This window comes from Pristis pectinata, chromosome 1 (assembly GCF_009764475.1).
Source record: "Pristis pectinata isolate sPriPec2 chromosome 1, sPriPec2.1.pri, whole genome shotgun sequence".
NCBI lineage: Eukaryota > Metazoa > Chordata > Chondrichthyes > Rhinopristiformes > Pristidae > Pristis > Pristis pectinata.
In genome coordinates, this window is record NC_067405.1 from 147,735,974 (window position 1) to 147,761,277 (window position 25,304).

General features: G+C 53.1%; 1 protein-coding gene across 7 annotated transcripts in view; it reads left to right on the forward strand.

The window, feature by feature from the left end:
* esr2a (estrogen receptor 2a) overlaps window positions 1-10,176 on the forward strand; it is a 178,041-nt gene extending 167,865 nt beyond the window's left edge. For all 7 annotated transcript variants that reach the window (XM_052015195.1, XM_052015235.1, XM_052015184.1 and 4 more), the window contains exons 8-9: window positions 6,081-6,261; window positions 7,923-10,176. In XM_052015195.1, coding sequence (XP_051871155.1) covers window positions 6,081-6,261; window positions 7,923-8,079 — 338 coding nt within the window. In that variant the 3' untranslated portion in view covers window positions 8,080-10,176. The remainder of the gene's footprint in view (window positions 1-6,080; window positions 6,262-7,922) is intronic.
* The last annotated feature ends 15,128 nt before the right edge of the window (window positions 10,177-25,304 follow it).

Sequence of the window (25,304 nt, forward strand, 5' to 3'; positions counted from 1 at the left end):
TTCAGACTTCCACAGGTTCTGGAACAGTTCCCAGAGACTGGATGGGAGCAGACGCACTGTGTGATGAATTGATCTGTATGAACAGTATGCAAGGCAAGTTTTTCACTTGGTACAAGTGACAATAATAAACCAAAACCTCAACAAAGCAAACCATGAGGGTATGGAGAGTGGGCTGACTTTGTCGGATTGGGAAACCGTGTGAAGGCTGTGGCAGTAAATCAGCAGTGTCTAATGCTGGAAGTGTTAATGCACACTTTACAACAAAGCCTAGCCCCTTCAGGCAAAGAAATCCAAACCACTTTGTGGGGCATCCAAGTGGGGAAAATGCTGGAATTTATGACCGCGGCGTAAAAGAGCACTTAGGGAAGAGTGGTTGGATTGTGCAGAGTGAGCGGGATTTATGATTGGAAAACCTTGTTTGTCAGGTGGAGGCCGCAGACACTGGGACCTGCCGGAGGGACTCCGTGGGCCCAGCAATGTCTGTGGAGGGAGAGGAAGAAAATAGAACATGGAACAGTACAGGAACAGGCCCTTCGGCCCACCATGTTGTGCTGAACTAATGAAACTAGTAATTAAACGCCTAACTAAACTAATCCCTTCTGCCTGCACAGGGTGCATCTCCCTCCGTTCCCTGCACATCCACGTGCCTGTCTAGAAGACCATTCTAAGAAGGTCAACGTTTCGGGTCGAGACCATGCACGCAGGGTGTTGACCTGAACCGTTGACCATTCCTTGGTTGCTCCCTGACCCGCTGACTTCCTCCAGCAGATTGTTTATTTGGTCCAGGTTCCAGAGTCTGTGCTCTTGTGTGTCTCCATCATACAAATCTGGTCCAGGTGTGGTTGCAACAAGCAGAGCAGATAGGGTGTGTTTGGACTTTTAGAATTCTTTAATGAGGTGCCAAGCAAGAGGTCAGGGTCACCACCTCCTCCACCTCCACCCCTCCTCAACCTCCCTTCCCATTTTCCCTCCTTCCTCTAAAGGTTACTCTCATTCCCAACCACGGGCACTTTACAGCCACGGTTCTTGTGCTGGTCTTTTTACAGTTGCTTCATTAACTCACCTACATTGCAGATAAACAGCCTTCAGTTTTGTCTTTGTACCAGTTTCCCTGTGTGGACTCTAATCACTGTGATCAGGCTCTGGAATGGACCTCTCGTACAGGGATAGGAAAGGTTTAGAGGGATATGGGCCAAACGTGGGCAAGTGGGACCAGCTTAGGCAGGCATCTTGGTCAGCATGGAGGAGATGGGCCGAAGGGCCTGTTTCCGTGCTGTATAACTCTGTGACTGATGAAGGCAAGCATTAAATTAATTGGTTTATTATTGTCACATGTACTGAGGTACAGTGAAAAACTGTTCTGCATGCCATCCTTACAGATCATTTCATCACATCAGTTCATCGAGATTGTACAAGGGAAAACAATACGTAATGCAGAATAAAGTGTTACAGTTACAGAGAAAGTGCAGTGCAGGCAGACAATAAGGTGCAAGGTCATAACGAGGTAGGTTGTGAGGTCAAGAGTCCATCTTATCGTACTAGGGAACCATTCAATAGTCTTATAACAGCGGGATAGAAGCTGTCCTTGAGCCTGGTGGTACGTGCTTTCAGGCTTTTGTATCTTCTCCCTGATCAGAAGGGAGAGAAGAGAGAATGTCCGGGGTGGGTGGGGTCTTTGATTATGTTGGCTGCTTTATGGAGGCAGCGGGAAGAGTCCAAGGAGGGGAGGCTGCTTTCTGTGATGTGCTGGGCTGTGTCCACAACTCTCTGCAGTTTCTCCCTACCCATTTGTGTGGCCACTTTCAGGGACCAATGGACGTGCACCCAAGATCCCTCTGTAGATCAATGCTCCAAAGGGCCCTGCCATTTACTCTCTACTTTCCCCTTGCATTTAACCTCCCAAAGTGCAACACCTCGCACTTGCCCGCACTGACCTCCGTCTGCCCTTCTGAAGCTGAAGGGGGTCTATCGCCTGTCTAAGGGCCAGGAATGTTCCCCGGGGGTGTTCAGGGGCACGGGGAAAAGTGAGGTGAATGGAGCTCCGTCACAGATCACCACAGATCTCATTGATCCGTGTTACAGGCTTAAGGAGCCAATGGTCTTCTGATGATGGGCAGGTGGGATTCCGGAAGTCCGGACGTGTTCACTGAGGCAAAACGTTCCCCATTCTCCCCGTCTGCTGCACACTCTGCTGCCCGTCCTGCACACTTGTGATCCCAAACTTCCATACCAGCGGGAGTCCTTGAGGACCGTGAAGTGACAGGACATAGCACTGGTTCCCAGGGAAAGGCTGATCTCTCTGTGGCATCACTGTTAGTAATTACAGCAAAGGAACTTCTCTATAAAACTGTCAAATTTATTAAATTACAATGGAGTTGTTTTATTTCATTGACCGATGTTGTGCTTGGAAGTCGCCCGATGAAAGGACTGGACTTAACTTTGATTCCCTCTGATGTCTGGCCAGGATTGTATGACTGCAGCTTGATTCAGTCCTTAACTATCTAGGGGCTGAAGTGTTCACATCCTGGGAATCATCAGCCCCCTCCCTCCCTCCCGGGGTCAGACACACAGTGAAGCTCCCTCCACACCGTCCCATCACACACTCCCGGGGTCAGACACAGAGTGAAGCTCCCTCCACACCGTCCCATCACACACTCCCGGGGTCAGACACAGGATGAAGCTCCCTCCACACCGTCCCATTACACACTCCCAGGGTCAGACACAGAGTGAAGCTCCCTCTACCCGTCCCATTACACACTCCCAGGGTCAGACACAGGGTGAAGCTCCCTCCACACCGTCCCATCACACACTCCTGGGGTCAGACACAGGATGAAGCTCCCTCTACTTGTCCCATTACACACTCCCAGAGTCAGACACAGGGTGAAGCTCCCTCCACACCGTCCCATCACACACTCCCAGAACAGGGACAAGAATTAGAGACAGAGTAACCCTCTATAACCCTCCATCTTTCCCAGTGTGTTCCATGTATTTCCCACAGTCCCAGGGGTCCCTGTGCCCCAACGGTGGGCATTCCCAGTAATGGTGGCTTTGTGGATGACACACGAAACAGGTACATGTATGTGAATTGGTTTATTATTGTCACTTGTACCGAGGTACAGTGAAAAACTACAGTAGCCAGGGCAAAGACTGAAAACAACCAGGAGAGGTTCAAGGTGATGTAGGAGAACCAGTAGAGGACTGTTCAGGGCCGTTCGTGCTCAACTACATTAGTAATTGGTCACTTGTACTGAGGTACTGTGTAAAACTTGTCTTGCATACCGATCATACAGATCATTTCATTACACAGTGCATTGAGGTAGTACAGGGTAAAACAAGAACAGAATGCAGAATAAAGTGTCACAGAAACAGGGAATACACACGTGACAATAACACACCTCAGCTGACAGAAGAATTATCATGGAAACTATAAGCTATAAGGAGAGGTTGGACAAACTTGGGTTGTTTTCTCTGGAGCGTCAGAGGCTGAGGGGAGACCTGATAGAGGTTTATAAAATTGTGAGAGGCACAGACAGAGTAGACAGCTGGTATCTTTCTCCCAGGTTCAAAATGTCTAATACCAGAGTGCATGCATGTAAGGTGAGAGGGGAAAGTTCAGAGGAGATGTGCGGGGCAAGTATTTTTTACACACAGAGAGTGGTGGGTGCCTGGAATGTGCTGCCAGGGGTGGTGGTGGAGGCAGGTATGAGAGAAGCTCTTAGATAGGCAGATGGATGTGCAGAGAATGGAGGGGTGAGGACATTGTGTAGGTAGAGGGATGAGTTTGGTTGGGTGTTTAATTACTAGTTTAATTAGTCTGGAACAACGTGGCGGGCCGAAGGGCCTGTTCCTGTGCTGTACTGTCCCGTGTTCTCACTCCTCAGCGCTGCATGTCCAGCCAGTCCTTGCAATCCCAGGCAGAGCAGTTGCTGTACCAAGCCGTGATACATCCGGATAGGATGCTTTCTGTGGTGCATCGGTAAAAGTTGGTGAGGATTAAAGGGGACATGCCTTTAACCTCCTGAGGAAGTAGAGGCACTAGTGAGCTTTCTTGGCCGTGGTGTCTACATGGATGGACCAGGACAGGCTATTGGTGATGTTCACTCCCAGGAACTTGAAGCTGTCAACCCTCTCGACCTCAGCACCATTGATGTAGATAGGTGCATGTTCACCGCCCCCTTTCCTGAAGTCAATGACCAGCTCTTTTGTTTTGTTGACATTGAAGGAAAGGTTGTTGTCATGAAACCATTCCACTAAGCTCTCTATCTCCTTCCTGTACTCCGACTCATCGCTGTTTGAGATACGGCTGACAACGGTGGTATCATCTGCAAACATGTAGATGGAGTTAGAGCAGAATCTGGCCACACAGTCATGAGTGTATAGGGAGTAGAGTAGAGGGCTGAGGACGCAGCCTTGTGGGGCACCAGTGTTGAGAATAATCGTGCCGGAGGTATTGCTGCCTATCCTCACTGATTGCGGTCTGTTGGTCAGAAAGTCAAGGATCCAGTTACAGAGGGAGGTGTTGAGTCCCAGGTCTCAGAGTTTGGTGATGAGTTTGCTTGGAATTATAGTACTGAAGGTGAACACAGAGATTCTAGGGTCAGGGGGGCAGTAAATGGGTTTCAGAGAGTGGGAGGTGGTGAACATTGCTGTGTCACAGAGCTCTGTTGGGATCAAGGCCCGCTTTGACAAATGTTGGGGAACAGACTGGTGGTGTGCAGGGTAACATTTCCTAATCTGCAGATAACACAAAGTGTGGCAGCAAGTGAGTCACAGAGCAATACAGCACGGATACAGGCCCTTCGGCCCAACCAGTCCCTGCCGACCACGGTGCCCACCCAGCTAGTCCCAATTCCCTGCGTTCGGCCCATATCCCTCCAAGCCCTGCCCCTCCATGTACCTGTCCAAGTGCTGTTGTCCCTGCCTCACCCACTTCCTCTGGCAGCTCGTTCCATACACTCACCACCCTCTGTGTGAAAGTTGCCCCTCAGGTCCCTTTTAAATCTTTCCCTCTCACCCTAAACCTCTGCCCCCTAGTTTTGGACTCCCCCTCCCTGGGGAAAAGACTGTTACCGTCCACCTTATCTATGCCTCTCATAATTTTAAACACTTCTATAAGGTCGCCCCTCATTCTCCTACACTCCATGGAATAAAGAGCCAGCCTGGCCGACCTCTCCCTGTAACTCAGGCCCTCGAGTCCTGGCAACATCCTCGTAAACCTTCTCTGCACTCTCTCCAGTTTAACCACGTCTTTCCTACAACAGGGCGACCAAAACTGTCCACAGTGCTCCAAGTGTGGCCTCTCCAACGACTTGTACAACTGCAGCAGAATGTCCCAGCTCCTGTACTCAGCGCCCTGACTGATGATGGCCAGCCTGCCAAACACCTTCACCACCCTGTCTACCTGTGATGTTGCTGTGTGCTGGTCCTCCTCGGTCCCTCTGTCCAACGACACTCACTGGTACCCTGCTATTCATATCAGCCCAACACTGGTTTGACTTTCCAAATTGCATCACCCTCTCTGAGGAGGGAGTAAGAGACAGGAGGTTAGGGGTTGCAAGTCACAGGTCGGCTGGCAGTAGGAGGAATCAGTACAGAGAAGGCAAAACGATCACTTTGGGAGAGTGACTGGGGGGGACAGTGCTGACAGGGCTGTTGTCAGGGGGTGGGCTGGGGCAGAGGACCCCGGGGAAGGGCAGGGCTGGTTGGGGGAACAGTTGGTGAAGTGCTTGGGACCCTGGGGTTCACATACGGATCAATGAGGGGCTGCTGGCGTGTGGAACCTTTGTTGGACCAGGTCGGGAGCTGGGTGTCACTGCTCTGTCGGGGCAGAGGTCTCCTGGAATGTTTCGGCAAGGAGGGCTTTGGCTCCAGGGAGCGGGCGGTGTCCCTGGAGAGAGGAGGTTCGGTGGTCAGTGAGGGATGGAGGGGTGGGTGGGGGTGAGGGAGGGAGGGGTTGGTGGCGGGGGCTGGGGGAGTGGGGGAGGTGGGACAGAGACCACCCAAGAGGGGGTAGGAGCGTCTCCCCCACCCCGGGTCATCCGCACCGTCCGATCTCACAGGCACGGACTCTGTCCCCACAGGCATGTTTCCGCGCTCCGGTGTCTCGGAGGAGCAGGAGAACCGGGAGAAGCTGCACAAGATCCTGGACACAATCACGGACACACTGATCTGGTGCATGTCCCGCAGTGGGGTCCCGCCTCAGCAACAGGCCACACGGCTGGCCCACCTCCTCATGCTGCTCTCACACATCCGGCATGCCAGGTAGGGTCCTGGACACCCCCCACTCCCTCCCGGACCCTCTCCCGGACCCCTCTCCCGGACCCGGACCCCCCCGGACCCTCCTCTCCCGGACCCCACTTCCCGGACCCCTCTCCCGGGGACCCTCTCCCGGACCCTCCCTCCTGGACCCCCCCTCCCGGATCCCCCTTCTGGACCCCTCCTCCCGGACCCACTCCTGGACACCCCTCTCGGACACCCCCTCCCAGACCACTCCTGCCGGAACCTCCCTCCCGGACACCCCCCTCCCGGGGATTCCCTCCTGGACCCCCACCTCCCGGACCCTCCAACCTCCCGGGGAATCCCTCCCGGACCCCCCTCCCAGACCCTCCTCCCGGACTTGTCCAGTACACCCTCCCGGACCTCCCCCCAGAACCCTCCTTCCCGGACCTTCCTCCATCACTCCCCACCCGTCCTGAAGCCCCTCCATCACTCACTGCTCCTCCTGGTCCCCCTCTATCGCCCGCCCACCGTCCATCCCCCACCCACCCCACCACTGTGACCCTCCCCCACCGGGTCAGCCCCCCCCAACCTCAGGTCTTCACCACCACTCACTGCCTCCTGCTCCTCAGCCAATTCTCTACCCATGACAATATTGTACCTTCTGACCCAGACTGTACCTACACCATAACAACACTGTGCCACGTGATCTAGACTGCATCTACACCATAACAACACAGCGCTGTGTGACCCAGACTGTATCTACACCATAACAACATGGTGCCATGGGAACCAGACTGTATCTATGCCATAACAACACTGCGCTGTGTGACCCAGACTGTAGCTACACCATAACAACACTGTGCCACGTGACCCAGACTGTATCTACACCATAACAACACTGTGCCACGTGACCCAGACTGTATCTACACCATAACAACACTGTGCCACGTGACCCAGACTGTATCTACACCATAACAACACTGTGCCACGTGACCCAGACTGTATCTACACCATAACAACACTGTGCCACATGATCCAGACTGTATCTACACCATAACAACACTGTGCGGTGGGACCCAGTCTGTATCTACACCGTAACAACACTGTGCCACGTGACCCAGACTGTATCTACACCATAACAACACTGTGCGGTGGGACCCAGACTGTATCTACACCATAACAACACCGCGTGGTGGGACCCCGACTGTAACGGCATTTTATCATTGGTCATATGACCCACACTGGAACAACAGTGTACCATATGACCCTGATTGTAGCAACAGTCTGTCACATGGCCCTGACTATGGTGACACTGTACAGGGCTTCCCCAGGTTACAAGCAACCTGATTTGCAGATATCCAACTTTACGCAAATTCTCCCTGACATTCTTAGAACGTTTTTCAAGCTAGTAGTGATGACAATAAAATGTTCGATGGCAGTCGCTAATGACCGGATCCAGTAAACGTTCAGTTAGGTTATTTGTGAGCAGTGTCGGGGTGACCATTGAACGAAATGCAAGGACAACAAGTGTATGTTGAGCGACACCACGTGGGTGACTGTAGAACACGGATGTTTCTCCAGTCACGGAGAAATCAGCATGCAGGCAGTCCTCAGGAACGGACCCTGCTGTAACCCAGGCTCTGCCTGTACTCTGTGTGTGTGTGTGTTGCCTGAGCTGCCTGTCTGTGTTGTCTGCCCCTCAGTAACAAAGGCATGGAGCACCTGTACACCATGAAATGTAAGAACGTGGTCCCCTTCTACGACCTGTTGCTGGAGATGTTGGACGCCCACGTCATCTACAGCTACCGGAAGCCTCCCGAGGAGCACGACTGCGGACACTCGAAGGGTGACAACCTCTGATCTCTGGCCCTGCGACTCCCTCCCCCTCCCCCCACGCCCCGACCCCCAACTGGAAAAACCTCGGCCCCACCTCTGACGCGTTCCCTCGGCAGGAGGGAACGGAGGCACCAGCAGGGGGGCAGTGAGGTGGGACGGATGGAGGCGGCTGGGGGGGTGGTTTGTGAGGGAGCTGGGCGGTGAGCACAGCCGCAACACCCCAATACCCTCTCCCCCAACCTCCTCCAGCCCAACCCCACAGGCCCCTCTTCCCAAAGTTGCCCAATGGCTGGTTTTCCTTCCAACTGCCCCCCAACCCCCCAGGTTTCTAAACCCCCCTCCCCAGTGGCCAGGACTGGGGCAAGTAGCAGTGACTCAGATATCCCGTCAGCTCCATAACCCAATCAACTGGCCCGGTGCCCAACAGGGCAATGGTGGGATGCTCCTGCCCCTGTCTGCTGTGGTGCAAGGGGCAAGGACCAGGGACAAGGGTGAGGGGTAAGGGGCAAGAAGCAAGGGGCGAGGCCAAGGGACGACGAGGGGTAAGGAGAGAGGGGCAAGGACGGGTGAGGGGCAAGGACGAGGGGTGAGGGTCCTCAAGCAGCCACAAGTTCCTCATTGCCCACCCTGCGATAGACGCCACCCCCAGGGGCGGCTCAGGGAACGCTCTTGAACAGCATGAAGGGGACGGGCAGAAAGGCCTGTGGCTGTGCTGTATGCCACCAGGGAGGTGCAGGCTGATCCTGCGCTCCCTGACCCCTACCCCCCACCCTCCACCCTCCGTTACTGGGAAGGACACCATGTGGCTCTGTGCGATCCCAGGGGGGGGCTCCCACCCGGTTGTTCTCGGGGTGGGGGGGGCCATCCAGTAGTGTGACCCCCACCCTGCTTGTAGCCCCGTGTTCCAGCCTCGGCAGAGGGCAGGGGGATGGACCTCCCGAGGGTGCAGAGTGAGCTGCTGAGCCACCCCCCGGGGGCCCTCAGCCCCCACCCCCCACCCCCTCCCCCTCTCTCAACCCCATCCCACCCCACCCCACCCATATCCCCCATCCCCTCCCTCACCCCACCCCCTACCTCCCCCCATCCCCTTCCCCCTCCCCCCCCCATCACCCTCCCCCCACCCCCCCATCAATGTCCACAATCCTCTCACACAAAACGTTCCTCTGGCCTTGCTTTTACGTATTATATTTTTGATAGTTTCTTGTCACGACATAAAAGGAGGCCATTCGACCCCTCAAGCCTATGCCGGCTGGCAGAACCTTCCTGTCAATTCCTTTCCCCCACTCACTTCACTGTGACCCACATCCCCATCAACCCCCACCCCCAGATTCTGCCCTCACCCACACCTCAGGGGGGCGATTTACAGCGGCCGATTAACCCACCGACGCCACACGTCGTTGGGACGTGGGAGGGAACCGGAGCCCCCGGGGGGGGGGGGGGATCCCACAGGGAGAGCGTGCGAACTCCACACAGACAGCGCCGGAGGTCGGGATCGAACCCGGGTCTCTGGGGCCGTGAGGCAGCGGCTCACCCACTGCACCGCTGCCCAAGTAGCTGCAGAGGGGAGCTGGATATGTCCCTGAGGAGTGTGTAGGGCTGGGGGGGTGGGTGGGGGGGGGAGAGGGTGGGGGAGGGGGGCTCGCTCGGGCACAGAGCTAGTATGGACTCTGTGGACCGAATGGCTGCATTCTGTGACTGTGACGGCAGGCGAGTGGGTCTGGGGGGTCAGTCAGCCAAGGCTCAGTGGGTGAAGGAGCAGGGTCCAGGAGCCGAGGGGCCTGACCCGTTCCCGAGATCCGGAGAAGTGCCTGAGGTCAACCAGAACTGAACCCAGGCCTCTCCCGCCTCTCCCTGCGGACTCAGGCCAGCTCCCGCACTCGGAGCTCGCCGTAGTTCGGGGACGTCGGCAAACGTTACTGCGCAGGTTCTGCCCGACAGTGGTGGCCACTCAGAACTCTACCACCCTACCATAGGTCAGGGGTCACGGAGGGTGTGGGTCAGTGTCAGGATGTGGGTCAGGGCGCAGGGTCAGGGGTCACGGTCAGTGTCAGGGTGTGGGTCACAGCTCTCCAGTATGCTCACACCCACAAACACCCACTCGCACACTGACTGCCTCAGAGGTCCTGCAACAGGGGGCTTCGTGTGAGCCCCAGTGGGTGGGGAGGGAGGGAGGGAGGGAGGGAGGGGAGACTGCCTGGGTCCCGGGTGCTGAGGCATGTTTGGAGGGAGAGGGGAGGGTGGATGGGAATGGGAGGGGGTGATGGGGGGAGGGGGGGTTTGGAGTGGGGAGTGGGAGGGGGCGGGTGAGGGGTGGGGAGGGGAGGGGGTAGGATGGGGAGCTGGAGGGTTGGGGTTGACAGCTTGCTCAGACCAATGGCCCCTTCCCCTGGGTCTGGCCTTGACCCTGGGTGTGACCTCTGACCCCATCGCCTGGGTCACGTTACCAGCCGTCCCCGTGGATGTACAGACGTTCTGGTGGGACAAGCCCCGCCTGTGCTCACCAAACTGACCAATCACATGCGTGCACTGGTGGAGGCAGCTGCTGATTGGCTGCCCACAGCCGGGGGGTTGGGGGGGGGGGGTTGTTGGAGGGAAGGTGAACACTGGTCTTTCTCTGCCCCCCCCTCCGGAGCTGGGCCCCCCCATCCCACTACCTCCCTGGATATTCAACTGGGTGGGGCATCGCAGCTGTGTTTGCGAGATGGGGGTGGGGGCGGAGGGGTGTTGGTGGGGGTGGTTTGTTCTCCCTCCCAGGTGACCCCCCCCCCCCCCTCCACCCTCCAGACCGACTGTTGCACACTGTGTCCTGCGCAGAGACACAGGTCACAATCTGGCCTGCGTATACGCTGCACCTGCGCAGGCCTGGACGTGGGCCAGCCGCTGGACACTTGCTCCCCCCCAACCCACCACCCCCCCCCCGCCCACCCCGTTCCCTGGACCTCAGTGCCTGGGCAAACAGGGAGCCTCCGGCCGGACACTAGTCCAAGGACTGACCGCCCACTGTCCCGCAGTGTGCGGTGGGTCCTGGCCTGGGTCAGCCCAGTGGTGGATCCCCCCCACCCCCACCGAGGACACGGCCTCGGAATGGCCCAATAAACCCCTCCCCCACTAACTCCCTCCACTGCCCCTCACCCAACGCTTGGTGCTGCCCACCACCCCACCCCAACCCACCTCACCCCACCCCACCCCACCCCACCCCACCCCTCTCTGTCCACATGCTCCCGGCCATTTGCTGGAAGGATCCAGCTGTTCCCAGCCCACACATCTAGGCTGCACGCTGGACTTCCAGCTGTGATCCCAGCAGCTGGAGCAGCTGCCAGCAGCCCCCAGCAGCTGGAGCGGCTCCCCCCGCAGCCCCCGGCAGCTAGAGCAGCTGCCAGCAGCCCCCAGCAGCCAGTGGGGCTCCCCCAGCAGCTGGAGTAGCCCCAGCAGCTGGGGCAGATCCCAGCAGCCAGAGCAGCCCCCCCAGCAGCACGAGCAGCCCCCAGCAGGGACCAGGGGCAGGGTTGACGTGGAGCGCTCCTTCTGTAATCAGACGGCTGTCCTGATGAATGTATATTTTTACTGCCATGGGTCGTGGCCTTGTGGCAACGAATGTTGAAGACCAGATGGATTTTGAGAAATGTGTGTTAATTGCATAAAATTATTTAACTCCATTTACGTATTGTCCTCTTCTTCCTGCCAGCATCCTTTATCTTTCTCCAGGACGGGGATTTGAACGAATGTCAGGCTCGGGCTCCCCCCACACTGCTAGGCCCAGGCAGCACTGCGCACAGGGAGATCCCAGTGCTCGGTCCGTGGCCTGGCTCGTCGGGGTGGGACCAGGGGATCGGGGTTGGGACAGAGGAGGACAGGAGCTTCACTCCAGAATTCTGTCATTCGTGAGAGGAACAGATCGGGCAGACAGTCAGAATCTTTTCCCCCCAGGGGAGAAATGTCAAATACCAGAGGACATGCATTTAAGGTGAGAGGGGGAAAGTTTCAAGGAGATGTGTGGGGCAAGTTTTTTTACCCAGAGAGCGGTGGGTGCCTGGAACGGGCTGCCTGGGGAGGTGATGGGGACAGATACAGTGGTGTTTAAGAGGCATTTAGACAGACACAGGAACATGCAGGGAACGGAGGGATGTGGGCCGTGTGTAGGCAGAAGGGATTTAGTTTAACTTGGCATCGTGCTCGGCACAGACGTGATGGGCCGAAGCGCCTGTTCCTGTGCTGTACTGTTCTGCCTTGTACGGTGCTGGTTCCACCACCAGTACCAGTGGACTCCTTCCCCACCACCAACTGCCTGGGAACATAGAACAGCACAGCACAGAACGGGCCCTTCGGCCCACAATGTTGTGCCGACAGAGCTAATCCCTCCTACCTACAGAATGTCCATATCCCTCCATCTTCCTCTCATTCATGTGCCCATCCAAGCCCCTCTTAAAAGCCCCCAATGAATTTGCCTCCATCACCCTATCAGGCAACACATTCCAGGCATCCACCACTCTCTCAGTAAAAAACGTGCCTACCCCCTCTCACCTTAAATGCATGCCCTCTGGTATTGGATTGCTCAATAATGGGAAAAAGATATTGCTTGTCCACCCTATCTATGTCCCTCATAATTTTATACACTTCCAACAGATCACCCCTCAGCCTCTGCCGCTCCAGAGAAAAGAGCCCAAGTTTGTCCAGCCTCTCCTGATAGCACATGCCCTCTAATCCAGGCAGCATCCTAGTGAACCTCCTCTGCACCCTCTCTGAAGCCTCGACATCCTTCCTGTAGTGCGGTGACCAGAATTGCACGCAATACTCTAAATGCGGCCTAACCACAGTTCTATCGAGATGCATCATAACTTCTTGACTCCTGTACTCAATACCCCGATTAATGAAAGCAAGCATTCCATAAGGCTTCTTAACCACCCTGTCTACCTGTGTAGCCACTTTCAATGAGCCATGGCCTTGCACCCCAAGGTCTCTCTGCTCTTCAACATTGTTAAGGGTCTGGTAGGTGAAGCTGGGAGAGGAGAGTTCACTCCCAAGACATCTAGAGCTTCACGAACTGGGTGAAGAGACTCCCCACCTGAGGAGCTACCAGAAGGAAGACCATGTGGTCTCAACAAAGCCCGAGCCATCATCCTTGGACATCCCTCTGCCTCTGAGCCCGCTTCACCTCCAGCCTATCACCACTCCATCCTCTGTGACGGAGGAACCCTTCCACGCTTTCACTCGACACCTGTAGCCAGTTATGTGCCAGCAGCTCCGACACCAAGCGAGGTTCAGTATTACACTTCCACAACAACAGAGCACTGGAAGAACTCAGCAGGTCGCGCAGCAGCTGTGGGAGACGAGGTGTAAGTCCATGTTTCGGGTGGAGACCCTGGATCAGAGCTCACACCTCATTACACTGACAGAGGTGGGAACGCTGGGGTCACTGGTCCCCAGCATGGCCGAGTGTTGGGGGACAAGTCAGCAACGTCAGCAAGATCAAAGAGCTGGTCATTGACTTCAGGAATGAGGGACATGCTCCTGTCTACATCAATGGCGCTGAGGTCGAGAGGGTTGAGAGCTTCAAGTTCCTGGGAGTGAACATCACCGACAGCCTGTCCTGGTCAAATCACGTAGATGTCACAGCCAAGAAAGCTCACCAGTGCCTCTACTTCCTCAGGAGGCTAAAGAAATTTGGTATGTCCCCGATGACCCTCACCGATTTTTATCGGTGCACCATAGAAAGCATCCTATCCAGCTGCATCACGGCTTGGTACGGCAACTGCTCTGCCCAGGACCGCAAGAAGCTGCAGAGAGTTGTGGACACAGCCCAGCGCATCACAGACACCAGCCTCCCCTCCTTGGACTCTGTCTACACAGGATATTATAGACCAGTGAGTCTTACTTCAGTGGTTGGTAAGCTGATGGAGAAGATCCTAAGAGGCAGGATTTGTGAACATTTGGAGAGGTATAATATGATTAGGAATAGTCAGCATGGCTTTGTCAAGGGCAGGTCCTGCCTTACGAGCCTGATTGAATTTTTTGAGGATGTGACTAAGCACATCGATGAAGGGAGAGCAGTAGATGTAGTGTGTATGGATTTCAGCAAGGCGTTTGATAAGGTACCCCATGCAAGGCTTATGGAGAAAGTAAGGAGGCATGGGATCCAAGGGGACATTGCAGTGTGGATCCAGAACTGGCTGGCCCACAGAAAGCAAAGAGTGGTTGTTGAAGGGTCATATTCTGAGTGGAGGTCGGTGACCAGTGGTGTACCTCAGGGATCTGTACTGGGACCCTTGCTCTTTGTGGTTTTTATAAACAACCTGGATGAGGAAGTGGAGGGGAGGGTTAGTAAGTTTGCAGATGACACAAAGGTTGGGGGTGTTGTGGATTGTTTGGACGGCTGTCAGAGGTTACAGAGGGATATAGATAGGATGCAGAGTTGGGCTGAGAAGTGGCAGATGCAGTTCAACCCAGATAAGTGTGAAGTGGTTCATTTTGGTAGGTCAAATATGATGGCAGAATATAGTCTTAATGGTAGGACTCTTGGCAGTGTGGAGGATCAGAGGGATCTTGGGGTCCAAGTCCATAGGATGCTCAAAGCAGCTGCACAGGTTGACTCTGTGGTTAAGAAGGCACATGGTGTATTGTCCTTCATCAATCGGGGAATTGAATTTAGGAGCCGAGGGGTATTGTTGCAGCTATATAGGTCCCTGGTCAGACCCTACCTGGAGTATTGTGCTCAGTTCTGGTCGCCTCACTACAGGAAGGATGTGGAAGCCTTAGAGAGGGTGCAGAGGAGATTTACAAGGATGCTGCCTGGAATGCGGAGCATGCCTTATGAAAGCAGGTTGAGGGAACTCGGCCTTTTCTCCTTGGAGAGACGGAGGATGAGGGGGGACCTGATAGAGGTGTATAAGATGATGAGAGGTATTGATTGGGTGGATAGTCAGAGGCTTTTCCCCAGGGCTGAATTGGTGGCCACAAGAGGACACAGGTTTAAGGTGCTGGGGAGTAGGTACAGAGGAGATGTCAGGGGTAAGTTTTTTTTACTCAGAGAGTGGTGAGTGTGTGGAACGGGCTGCCGGCAACGGTGGTGGAGGCTGATACGATAGGATCTTTTAAGAGACTGTTGGATAGGTACATGGAGCTGAGTAAAATAGAGGGCTGTGGGTAAGCCTAGTAATTTCTAGGGTAGGGACATGTTCGGCACAGCTTTGTGGGCCGAAGGGCCTGAATTGTGCTGTAGGTTTTCTATGTTCTACGTTCTTGCTGCCTTGGGAAATAAGCCAGCATTATCAAAGTTCCCATCCACCCGGAACATGCAAAACAACGGTTTTCACTGTACCTCGGCACAAAACTCTGGTTCAACCACATGGAGTATTGTGTTCAGTTCTGGTCACCTCACTATAGGAAGGATGTGGAAGCTTTAGAGAAGGTGCAGAGGAGATTTATCAGGATGTTGCCTGGATTGGAGAGCATGTCTTATGAGGATAGGTTGAGCGAGCTAGGGCTTTTCTCTTTGGAGAGGAGGATGAGAGGTGACTTGATAGAGGTGTACAAGATTATGAGGGGCATAGACAGAGTGGACAGCCAGCACCTTTTCCCCAGGGCGGCAATGGCCAATACCAGAGGACATCCATTTAAGGTCAGAGGAGCAATGTTCAGGGGAGATGTCAGAGGTAGGTTCTTTACACAGAGAGTGGTGGGTGCCTGGAACACACTGCCGGGGGTGGGGGTAGAGGCTGATACAACAGGGACATTTAGAAGACTCTTCTATAGACTCTTGGATGTAAGAAAAATGGAGGGTTATGGGCTGTGGAGGGAAGGGTTAGATTGATTGCAGAGTAGGTTTATATTGGTCAGTACAACAACGTGGGCTGAAGGGCCTGCACTGTGCTGTACTGTTCTATGTTCTGTAACAATAATAAACCAATTTACCAATTTCTAAGTGAAAGGCACTGGTTGCTTCCTTCCATTGAAGTCTCCATCCCGACCAGCACCTTCACCTGGAGGAGGCTCACGGACTGCCTGTGTGTTCGAGAAGCAAACGTCTCCTGCCTCTCAGTAACCTCCATACCTCAGGTATCATGATCCCACATCAGATGTAGACCTGTAGTTTGTGCCAGATCTGCCCCCTGTGTGGGTGATGCCAAACTAACCTCTGACATGGTTCATCCATACAGATCATTTCATCACATCAGTACATTGAGGCAGTACAAGGGAAAACAGTAACAGAATGTAGAATAAAGTGTTACAGTTAAAGAGAAAGTGCAGTGCAGGCAGACAATAAAGTGCAAGGCCATAACGAGGTAGATTGTGAGGTCAAGAGTCCATCTAATCGTACTAGGGGACCGTTCAATAGTCTTATGACAGCGGGATAGAAGCTGTCCTTGAGCCTGGTGGTATGTGCTTTCAGGCCTTTGTATTTTCTGCCTGATGGGAGGGGGGAGAAGAGAGAATGTCCGGGGTGGGTGGGGTCTTTGATTATGTTGGCTGCTTTACTGAGGCAGTGAGAAGTGTAGACAGAGTCCATGGAGGGGAGGCTGGTGTCCGTGATGTGCTGGGCTGTGTCCACAACTCTCTGCAGCTTCTTGCGGTCCTGGGCAGAGCAGTTGCCGTACCAAGCCGTGATGCATCCAGATAGGATGCTCTCTGTGGTCTGCTAAGCAATGAAAGATCACGGGACATCGCATACAGGAAGAGGCCATTCCCCATTGCGCCTGTGCTGATCAAGGAAGAGCTCCCTCGCCGAATCCCACCTCCCCATTGGGTCCAAGTACACACCCAAGGATGGTTTCAGTCTCTCAGGCTGTGAGTTCCCGACCCCCAGCACACCTGGGGGGGGAACATATTTTCCTCATTATCCTCCTACCAATTAATTTAAATCTCTGCCCTTGGTTTTCAACAAATTTACTGTCTAAAGTCATAGAGATGTACAGCAGGGAAACAGGCCCTTCGGCCCAACTCGTCCATGCCGACCAAGGTGCCTACCTGACCCAGTCCCATTTGCTCCATATCCCTCGAAACCTTTCCTACCCACCTACCTGCCCTAATTTCTTTTAAACGTCATAGCTGTACCTGCCTCTACCACTTCCTCTGGCAGCTCGTTCCACCACCCTCTGTGTGAGGAAGTTGCCCCTCGGGTCCCCTTTAAATCTTTCCCCTCTCACCTTTAACCTAAGACTACCCTGGGGGGAGAAAACTGTGACCATCCACCTGATCCACCCCTCAGCCTCCTCCGCTCCAGGGAGAACAGACCCAGCCTATCCAGTCTCTCCTTATAACTCAAGCCCTCCGGTCCGGTAACATCCTTGTGAATCTTTTCTCGTGCACATCCCAGTTTAATGACGACCTTCCTACAACAGGGCGACCAGAAGTGCACACAGTGCTCCAGGTGTGTTCTCACCAATGACATGTACAGTACTCAAAAATGTGGCTTACTGACATACCAGCCATAGTTCTACACAGCTCAGTCTGCCCTGTTCCAAGGTGTCCAGCTCTGGCCTGTCCAATCGCCTCACACCCACAGGTTTCCAGTCCCAGCAACATCCCCCTAAATCTCTGCCCCCTCTCCCGTGCGCTTACACCTTTCTTGTAGGGTGGTGACCAGGACTGTACACAGTGTTTTAGCTCTGGTCCCACTAGTGTTGAATGCAGTTCCAGCTAAACTCATTAACCAGTTCATTATTCTGTCCCGGAATGGAACATAGAACACTGCAGCACAGTACAGGCCCTTCAGCCCACATTGTTGTGCCAACATTTTATCCTGCTCTAAGATCTATCTAACCCTTCCCTCCCACATAACCCTCCATTTCTCTATCATTCATGTGTCCCTAATGTATCTGCCCCCACAACCTCTGCCGGCAGTGCGTTCCACGCACCCACCACTCTCTGTGTAAAAAACTTACCCCTGACATCCCCCTTATACCTTCCTCCAATCACCTTAAAATTATGCCCCCTCGTGTTAGCCATTGTCACTCTTGGAAAAAGTCTTGTACACCTCTATCAAGTCACCTCTCATCCTCCTCCTCTCCAAAGAGAAAAGCCCCAGCTCACTCAACCTATCCTCATAAGACATGCTGTCCAATCCAGGCAGCATCCTGGTAAATCTCCTCTGCACCCTCTCTAAAGCTTCCACATCCTTCCTATAATGAGGCGACCAGAACTGAACACAATACTCCAAGTGTGGTCTGACCAGAGTTCTATAGAGCTGCAACATCACCTCACAGCTCTTGAACTCAGTACCCTGACTAATGAAGGCCAACACTCCATACGCCTTCTTAACAACCTTATCGACCTGCGTGGCAACCTTGAGGGATCTATGGATGTGGACCCCAAGATCCCTTTGTTCCTCCACACTGCTAAGAGTCCTGCCATTAACCTTGTATTCTGCCTTCGAATTCGATCTCCCGAAGTGTATCACTTCACACTTATCCGGGTTAAACTCCATCTGCCACTTCTCAGCCCAGCTCTGCATCCTATCAATATCCTGTTGTAACCTACAGCAACCTTCTACACTATCCACAACACCACTAACCTTTGTATCATCAGCAAACTTACTAACCCACCCTTCCACATCCTCATCCAAGTCATTTATAAAAATCACAAAGAGCAGGGGTCCCAGAACAGATCCCTGTGGATCACCACTGGTCACCAACCTCCAGGCAGAATATTCTCCATCTACGACCACCCTCTGCCTTCTGTGAGCGAGCTAGTTCCAAATCCATGCAGCCAAGTCTCCACGGTCAACTTGCCTTATGACTTCCTGTACGAGCCTACCACGGGGAACCTTGTCAAACACCTTAATAAAGTCCATATACACCACATCCACCGCTCTACCTTCATCTATTTGTTTTGTCACCTCCTCAAAAAACTCAATCAGGCTCGTAAGGCACGACCTGCCCCTCACAAAGCCATGCTGACTATCCCTAATAAGACTATGCTTCTCCAAGTGCTCGTCAATTCTGACCCTAAGATATAATATATTCATAGGTATAACATGATTAGGAATAGTCAGCATGGCTTTGTCAAGGGCAGGTCCTGCCTTACGAGCCTGATTGTATTTTTTGAGGATGTGACTAAACACATCAATGAAGGGAGAGCAATAGATGTAGTGTATATGGATTTCAGCAAGGCGTTTGATAAGGTACCCCATGCAAGGCTTATGGAGAAAGTAAGGAGGCATGGGATCCAAGGGGACATTGCAGTGTGGTCCAGAACTGGCTGGCCCACAGAAGGCAAAGAGTGGTTGTTGAAGGGTCGTATTCTGCGTGGAGGTCGGTGACCAGTGGTGTACCTCAGGGATCTGTACTGGGACCCTTACTCTCTGTGATTTTTATAAACAACCTGGATGAGGAAGTGGAGGGATGGGTTAGTAAGTTTGTGGATGACACGAAGGTTGGGGGTGTTGTGGATAGTTTGGAGGGCTGTCAGAGGTTACAGAGGGACATTGATAGGATGCAAAGTTGGCCTGAGAAGTGGCAGATGCAGTTCAACCCAGATAAGTGTGAAGTGGTTCATTTTGGTAGGTCAAATATGTTGGCGGAATATAGTCTTAATGGTAGGACTCTTGGCAGTGTGGAGGATCAGAGGGATCTTGGGGTCCGAGTCCATAGGATGCTCAAAGCGGCTGCGCAGGTTGACTCTGTGGTTAAGAAGGCATATGGTGTATCGTCCTTCATCAATCGGGGAATTGAATTTAGGAGCCGAGAGGTATTGTTGCAGCTGTATAGGTCCCTGGTCAGACCCCACTTGGAGTATTGTGCTCAGTTCTGGTCGCCTCACTACAGGAAGGATGTGGAAGCCATAGAGAGGGTGCAGAGGAGATTTACTAGGATGCTGCCTGGAATGCGGAGCATGCCTTATGAAAGCAGGTTGAGGGAACTCGGCCTTTTCTCCTTGGAGAGACAGAGGATGAGGGGGGACCTGATAGAGGTGTATAAGATGATGAGAGGTGTTGATCGGGTGGATGGTCAGAGGCTTTTCCCCAGGGCTGAATTGGTGGCCACAAGAGGACACAGGTTTAAGGTGCTGGGGAGTAGGTACAGAGGAGATGTCAGGGGTAAGTTTTTTTACTCAGAGAGTGGTGAGTGTGTGGAACGGGCTGCCGGCAACGGTGGTGGAGGCTGATACGATAGGGTCTTTTAAGAGACCGTTGGATAGGTACATGGAGCTGAGAAAAATAGAGGACTATGGTTAAGCCTAGTAATTTCTAGGGTCCGGACATGTTCGGCACAGCTTTGTGGCCCGAAGGGCCTGAATTGTGCTGTAGTTTCTCTGGTTTTTTTCTATGTTAAGAATCCTCTCCAATAGCTTGCCCACCACTGACGTAAGACTCACTGGTCTATAATTCCCAGGATTATCCCTATTAGCTTTCTTGAACAAGGGAACAACACTTACCAGCCTCCAATCCTGTGGCCCCACAGCTGTGGTTGATCCCTTGCTGTGGTCTAAAGCTCTCCTCTCACTGCCACCCACACGGCCACGTCTAGTATCATCCACGCTCTCGTGCCCCTACACTAGTTTAACTCGTTAATACACATTACAGGGAGGCAGGGGACTGAGCCCTGTGGAACCCACTGCTAACAGCCTTCCCCTCACGGAAACATTACCCTCTGCCTCCCGTCACTGAGCTCATCTTGGGCCCAATTTGCTGCTTCGGATCCCACAACAATCTGGAACCTTGTCAAAGTCTCAGTAAATTCCACATGGGACCATATCAAATGCACAGCCCCCATTCACCCTCCCAGTTCCCTCGTCAAAAAATAGAATCTAATTAGACAGGAGCAGATTTCGTTGAACAAATCCACGCTGACTGTCCCTGATTAACCTGGAGAAGTGGATTCCAATAACCTGTCACCATGAATGTTGGACTAACAGATCGGTAATTACTCAACAACAGATGAACGTGAAAAACTGACCTCGGCAGCACCATCTGCAGCAGGGATACAGACACACAGTTGTGGAGCAATTGAAGCCAAACACTTATCCAACTAGTGTAACCAAAGTTACAGCGCGGTAGGCCATTCGATCCATTGAAGCAGGGCTGGCTCTTTGAAAGAGCTCTCCCATTGGTCCGCACGCCTCTCCTTTCTCTCCCTCCTGCACCCAAGGAAGGAAATGTCTCCCTCACACATCACATCCCAGACACCAGTTAAGTGCTGCATCTCCCTGTTCGTTCTGCTGATGATCCTTGACACTCCGTGCGCTCTGATCACCAAGCCTCTGGAAACGTTCTCTCTTTATTAACCCCACACTAACTTCAAACACCTAGAGCATGGTACAGTGCAGCACAGGAGCAGGCCCTTCGGCCCACTGTGTCTGTGCCGACAATGATGCCAATCTAACTAATCCCATCTGCCTGCACACGGTCCATATCCCTCCATCCCCTGCCCGTTCACTTCAGTCTAAATGCCTCTTAAACATTGCTCTCGTATCTGCTTCCACCACCCCCAGCAGCCCCTTCCAGGCACCCACCGCACTCTGTTTGTAAAAACCTTGCCTTGTAAATCTCCTTTAAACTTCCCCCCCTCACCTTAAACCCACACCCTCCATTTGACATTTTCACCCTGGGGAAAAGACTCTGCCCTATCTGTGCCTCTCATAATGTTATAAACCTCTATCAGGTCTCCCCTCAGCCTCTGATGCTCCAGAGAAAACAACCCAAGTTTGTCCAACCTCTACTTATCCTCATGCCCTCTAATCCAGGCAGCATCCTGGTGACCCTCTTCTGCACCCCCTCCACAGCCTTCCTGTAACAGGGCGACCAGAACTGTACACAATACTCCAAGTGCGACCTGACCAAAGTTTTCTCCACCCTGGGGAAGTATAGCAGTCAATCTCCTCTACACCCTCTGCAAGGATGCAACATCCTTCCCAAGATGGAGCTGGTAGGGTGAGAAGGAATCTTTCAGTAAAACTGGATGGAACATGTGTGGTGCCTGACCAGAAGCTGGCTCCAGCATTCCTGGACCCACCGAGCTCTCCCACATATCAGAGACAGGGTCTCGGGATATTCATGAGGTGGTTTCCAATACTTGCCCAGTTATCCTCCTTCTGGTCTCACTCTGTATTCGCTTCTCCATCTGGGAAACCTGGATCCCATTAGATCCATCCAAAATAATTCATGTCCCAAATTCAATTATGGTTAAGAATGTAACAATAAATTTGCTTATTAAAAAATATTTTCCTGGAGAGTGTTGGCAGGGAATGTCCATGCTGCAGGCCAGCAATCACCCATTGATCTTGGGACTCTTCTCTCTCCGACGCCAGGACTGGGAGAGTGTCCCAGCCGAAACTCACTGGCTCCTCACCGAATCAGTCCACGTCGAGCAGCCCAGAGCTAAGGGCTGGCTTCCCCAGTCCCTGTGGGAGTAGAGGCCACAGTGTTCTGGGGGTCAGTCTCTCACACTGCCCTAATCAGCTGTCAACAAACCTTCCCCTCCCTCTGACGGAGCACTGAACTTTAATTCAATTTGCTATACATCAAGGACTGAGAGCCCCGTCCAACAGTTGTTCTATTACCAGACAGGCATGTTGCTGTGTGTTAAACAAGGACTTCTCACCCCAGCCGGGCGGGGACACATCCACTGGTGCTCAAAACATGGAGAAAATCAATGGCATTGGTTCACCTCCCCACCCCAGGGTGCTGACCCTCACTGGGGGATACTGAGGGGGCATCGCAGTGTGGGAGGGGCTGTACTGATGACACCCCGGCCGCCTGTCACTTCTGCGGCTGGGAGGAGACGGTGTACCCCGTGTACGTGGAGTGCGCGAGGTTGCAGCCCCTCTTTGCGTATCTGAAGGGGCTGCTGCTCAAGTTCTGGCTGCACTTCAGCCCGACGCGGATGATCTACGGTCACCCGGTGCGGCGCGGGGCGGGGCGCGCAGAGGATCTCCTGGTGGGTCTCCTGCTGGGCCTGGCCGAGCTGGCCGTCCACGGGACGCGGCGGCGGGCGGCCGAGGGTTCCGGCCGGTCCGCCCGCCTGCCCATCTTCCGCGCTTACGTCCACGCGCGGGTGTCCTTGGAGAGGGAGCACGCGGTCTCCGCGGGCACCCTGGGTGAGTTCCGCGCTCGGTGGGCCCCTCAGGGGATGGCGTGTGTGGTGTACGGTGAGAATGCGATTGTTGTGTGAAGTGTCGCGTTTAGCGGGCGTTAGTGTTATTACTGTAGTTAGAATCTGTCTGCACTTTTCCTCTTGTATTGGTGAGAACATCGAACATCGAACAGCACAGAACAGGCCCTTCGGCCCACAATGTTGTGCTGACACAGCTATTCCCTCCTGCCTACAGAATGCCCAGATCCCTCCATTTTCCTCTCATTCTGTCTACCTGTGTAGCCACTTTCAATGGGCAATGGACGTGCACCCCAAGGTCCCTCTTGCCCTTCAGAGTGTGCTGCCTCTTGACATTAGTCCCACCAAGGTGCAACACCTCACATTTATCCGGGTTAAACTCCATCTGCCATTTCTCTGCCCACATCTGCAGCTGATCTACATCACGCTGTGTCCATCGCCAGTCTTCTACACTATTCACAACTCCACCAATCTTGGTATCGTCTGCAAACTTTCTCACCCACCCGGCAACATATTCATCCAGGTCATTTATGTACATCACAAAGGTCCCAGTACAGATCCCTGCGGAACACCACTACTCACAGGCCTCCAGCCCGAACAAGTCCCTTCAACCACCACCCTCTGTCTTCTGCGGGCGAGCCAGTTCTGGATCTACACAGCCAGTTCTCCACTGACCCCATGCATCCGAACTTTCTTGATTAACCGATTACGTGGGACCTTGTCAAATGCCTTACTGAAGTCCATCTAGATAACATCCACAGCTCTACCTTCATCAACCTCTCTCATCACCCTGTCAAAAAAGCTCAACTGGGTTAGTAAGACACGACTTGCCCCACACAAAGCCATGTTGGCTTTCCCTAATCAAGCCATTGGATTCCAGGTGCTCATATATCCTATCTCTAAGAATTTTCTCCAGTAATTTCCCTACAACTGACGTGAGACTCACCGGTCTATAGTTCCCCGGATTTTCCCTTGTTCCTTTCTTAAATAGAGGAACAACATCAGCCACTCACCAGTCCTCCGGGACTTCACCCGTGGTCAAAGGGGACACAAAGATACTGGTCAAGGCCCCAGCAATTTCCTTTCTCGCCTCCCTCAGTAACCTGTGGTATATCCCATCGGGCCCCAGGGACATATCCACCTTAATACTGTTTAGGAGACCTAACACTATTTCCTCCTTGACCTCCAAATACCCCTAACATGTTTACACCCTCAGGTCCAAATTCTGCATCATGCATGTCCCTTTCCTGGGTAAATACTGAAGAGAAATACTCATTCAGAACCTCACCCACATCCTCTGAATCCAAACGTAGGTTCCCTTCTTTATCCTAAAGTGGTCCTACCCTTTCCCTCGTTATCCTCTTATTCCTGATGTAGGTATCGAATGCCTTTGGATTCTCCTTAATCCTACTTGCTAAGGACTTCTCATGGCCCCTCCTGGCTTTCCTAATTCCTTTCTTGAGTTCATTTCTAGCTTCTCTATAGTCCTTGCATGCTCTGTCTGAGCCTAACTTCCGAAGCTCTACGTACTTGTCCTTTTTCTACTTGACTAACTTCATCACTTCTCTGGACATCCAAGGTTCCCGTATTTTCCCATTCATGTCCTTCCTTCTAATCGGGACATAGCTATGTCTCTGTACTCTGTGTATTTGATCCTTAAACACTTCCCACATGCTCGACGTGGACTTGCCAGCAATAAGGTCCCAGTTTACTCTACCTTAATCCATGCCTTATGCTTTCATAATTAGCCCTGCTCCAATTTAAAACCCCGCCGTTAGCCCCAGACCTATCCTTATCTATAGCTATCCTGAAAGTTAGTGAGCTGTGGTCACTGTTCCCCAATTCCTCCCACACTGATAGGTGAGTCACCTGGCCAGGCTCATTATCCAACAACAGGTCCAGAATAGCCTCTCCCCTTGTTGGACTGTCAACACATTGATTGAGGAACCCTTCCTGGATACACCTAACAAATTCTGCCCCATCTAACCCCCTTGCACTAAAAACATCCCAATTTATATTTGGGAAGGTGAAGTCCCCGCATGACCATAACCCTGTAATTTTTACAAATTTCCCTAACCTGTTTGCATATCCGTTCCTCAATGTCCCGCTGGATATTGAGAGGTGTATAGTATACCCCAAGAGAGTGATTGCACCCTTCCTATTCCTGAGTTCTACCCATATAGACTCTGTATCCGAGCCTCCATT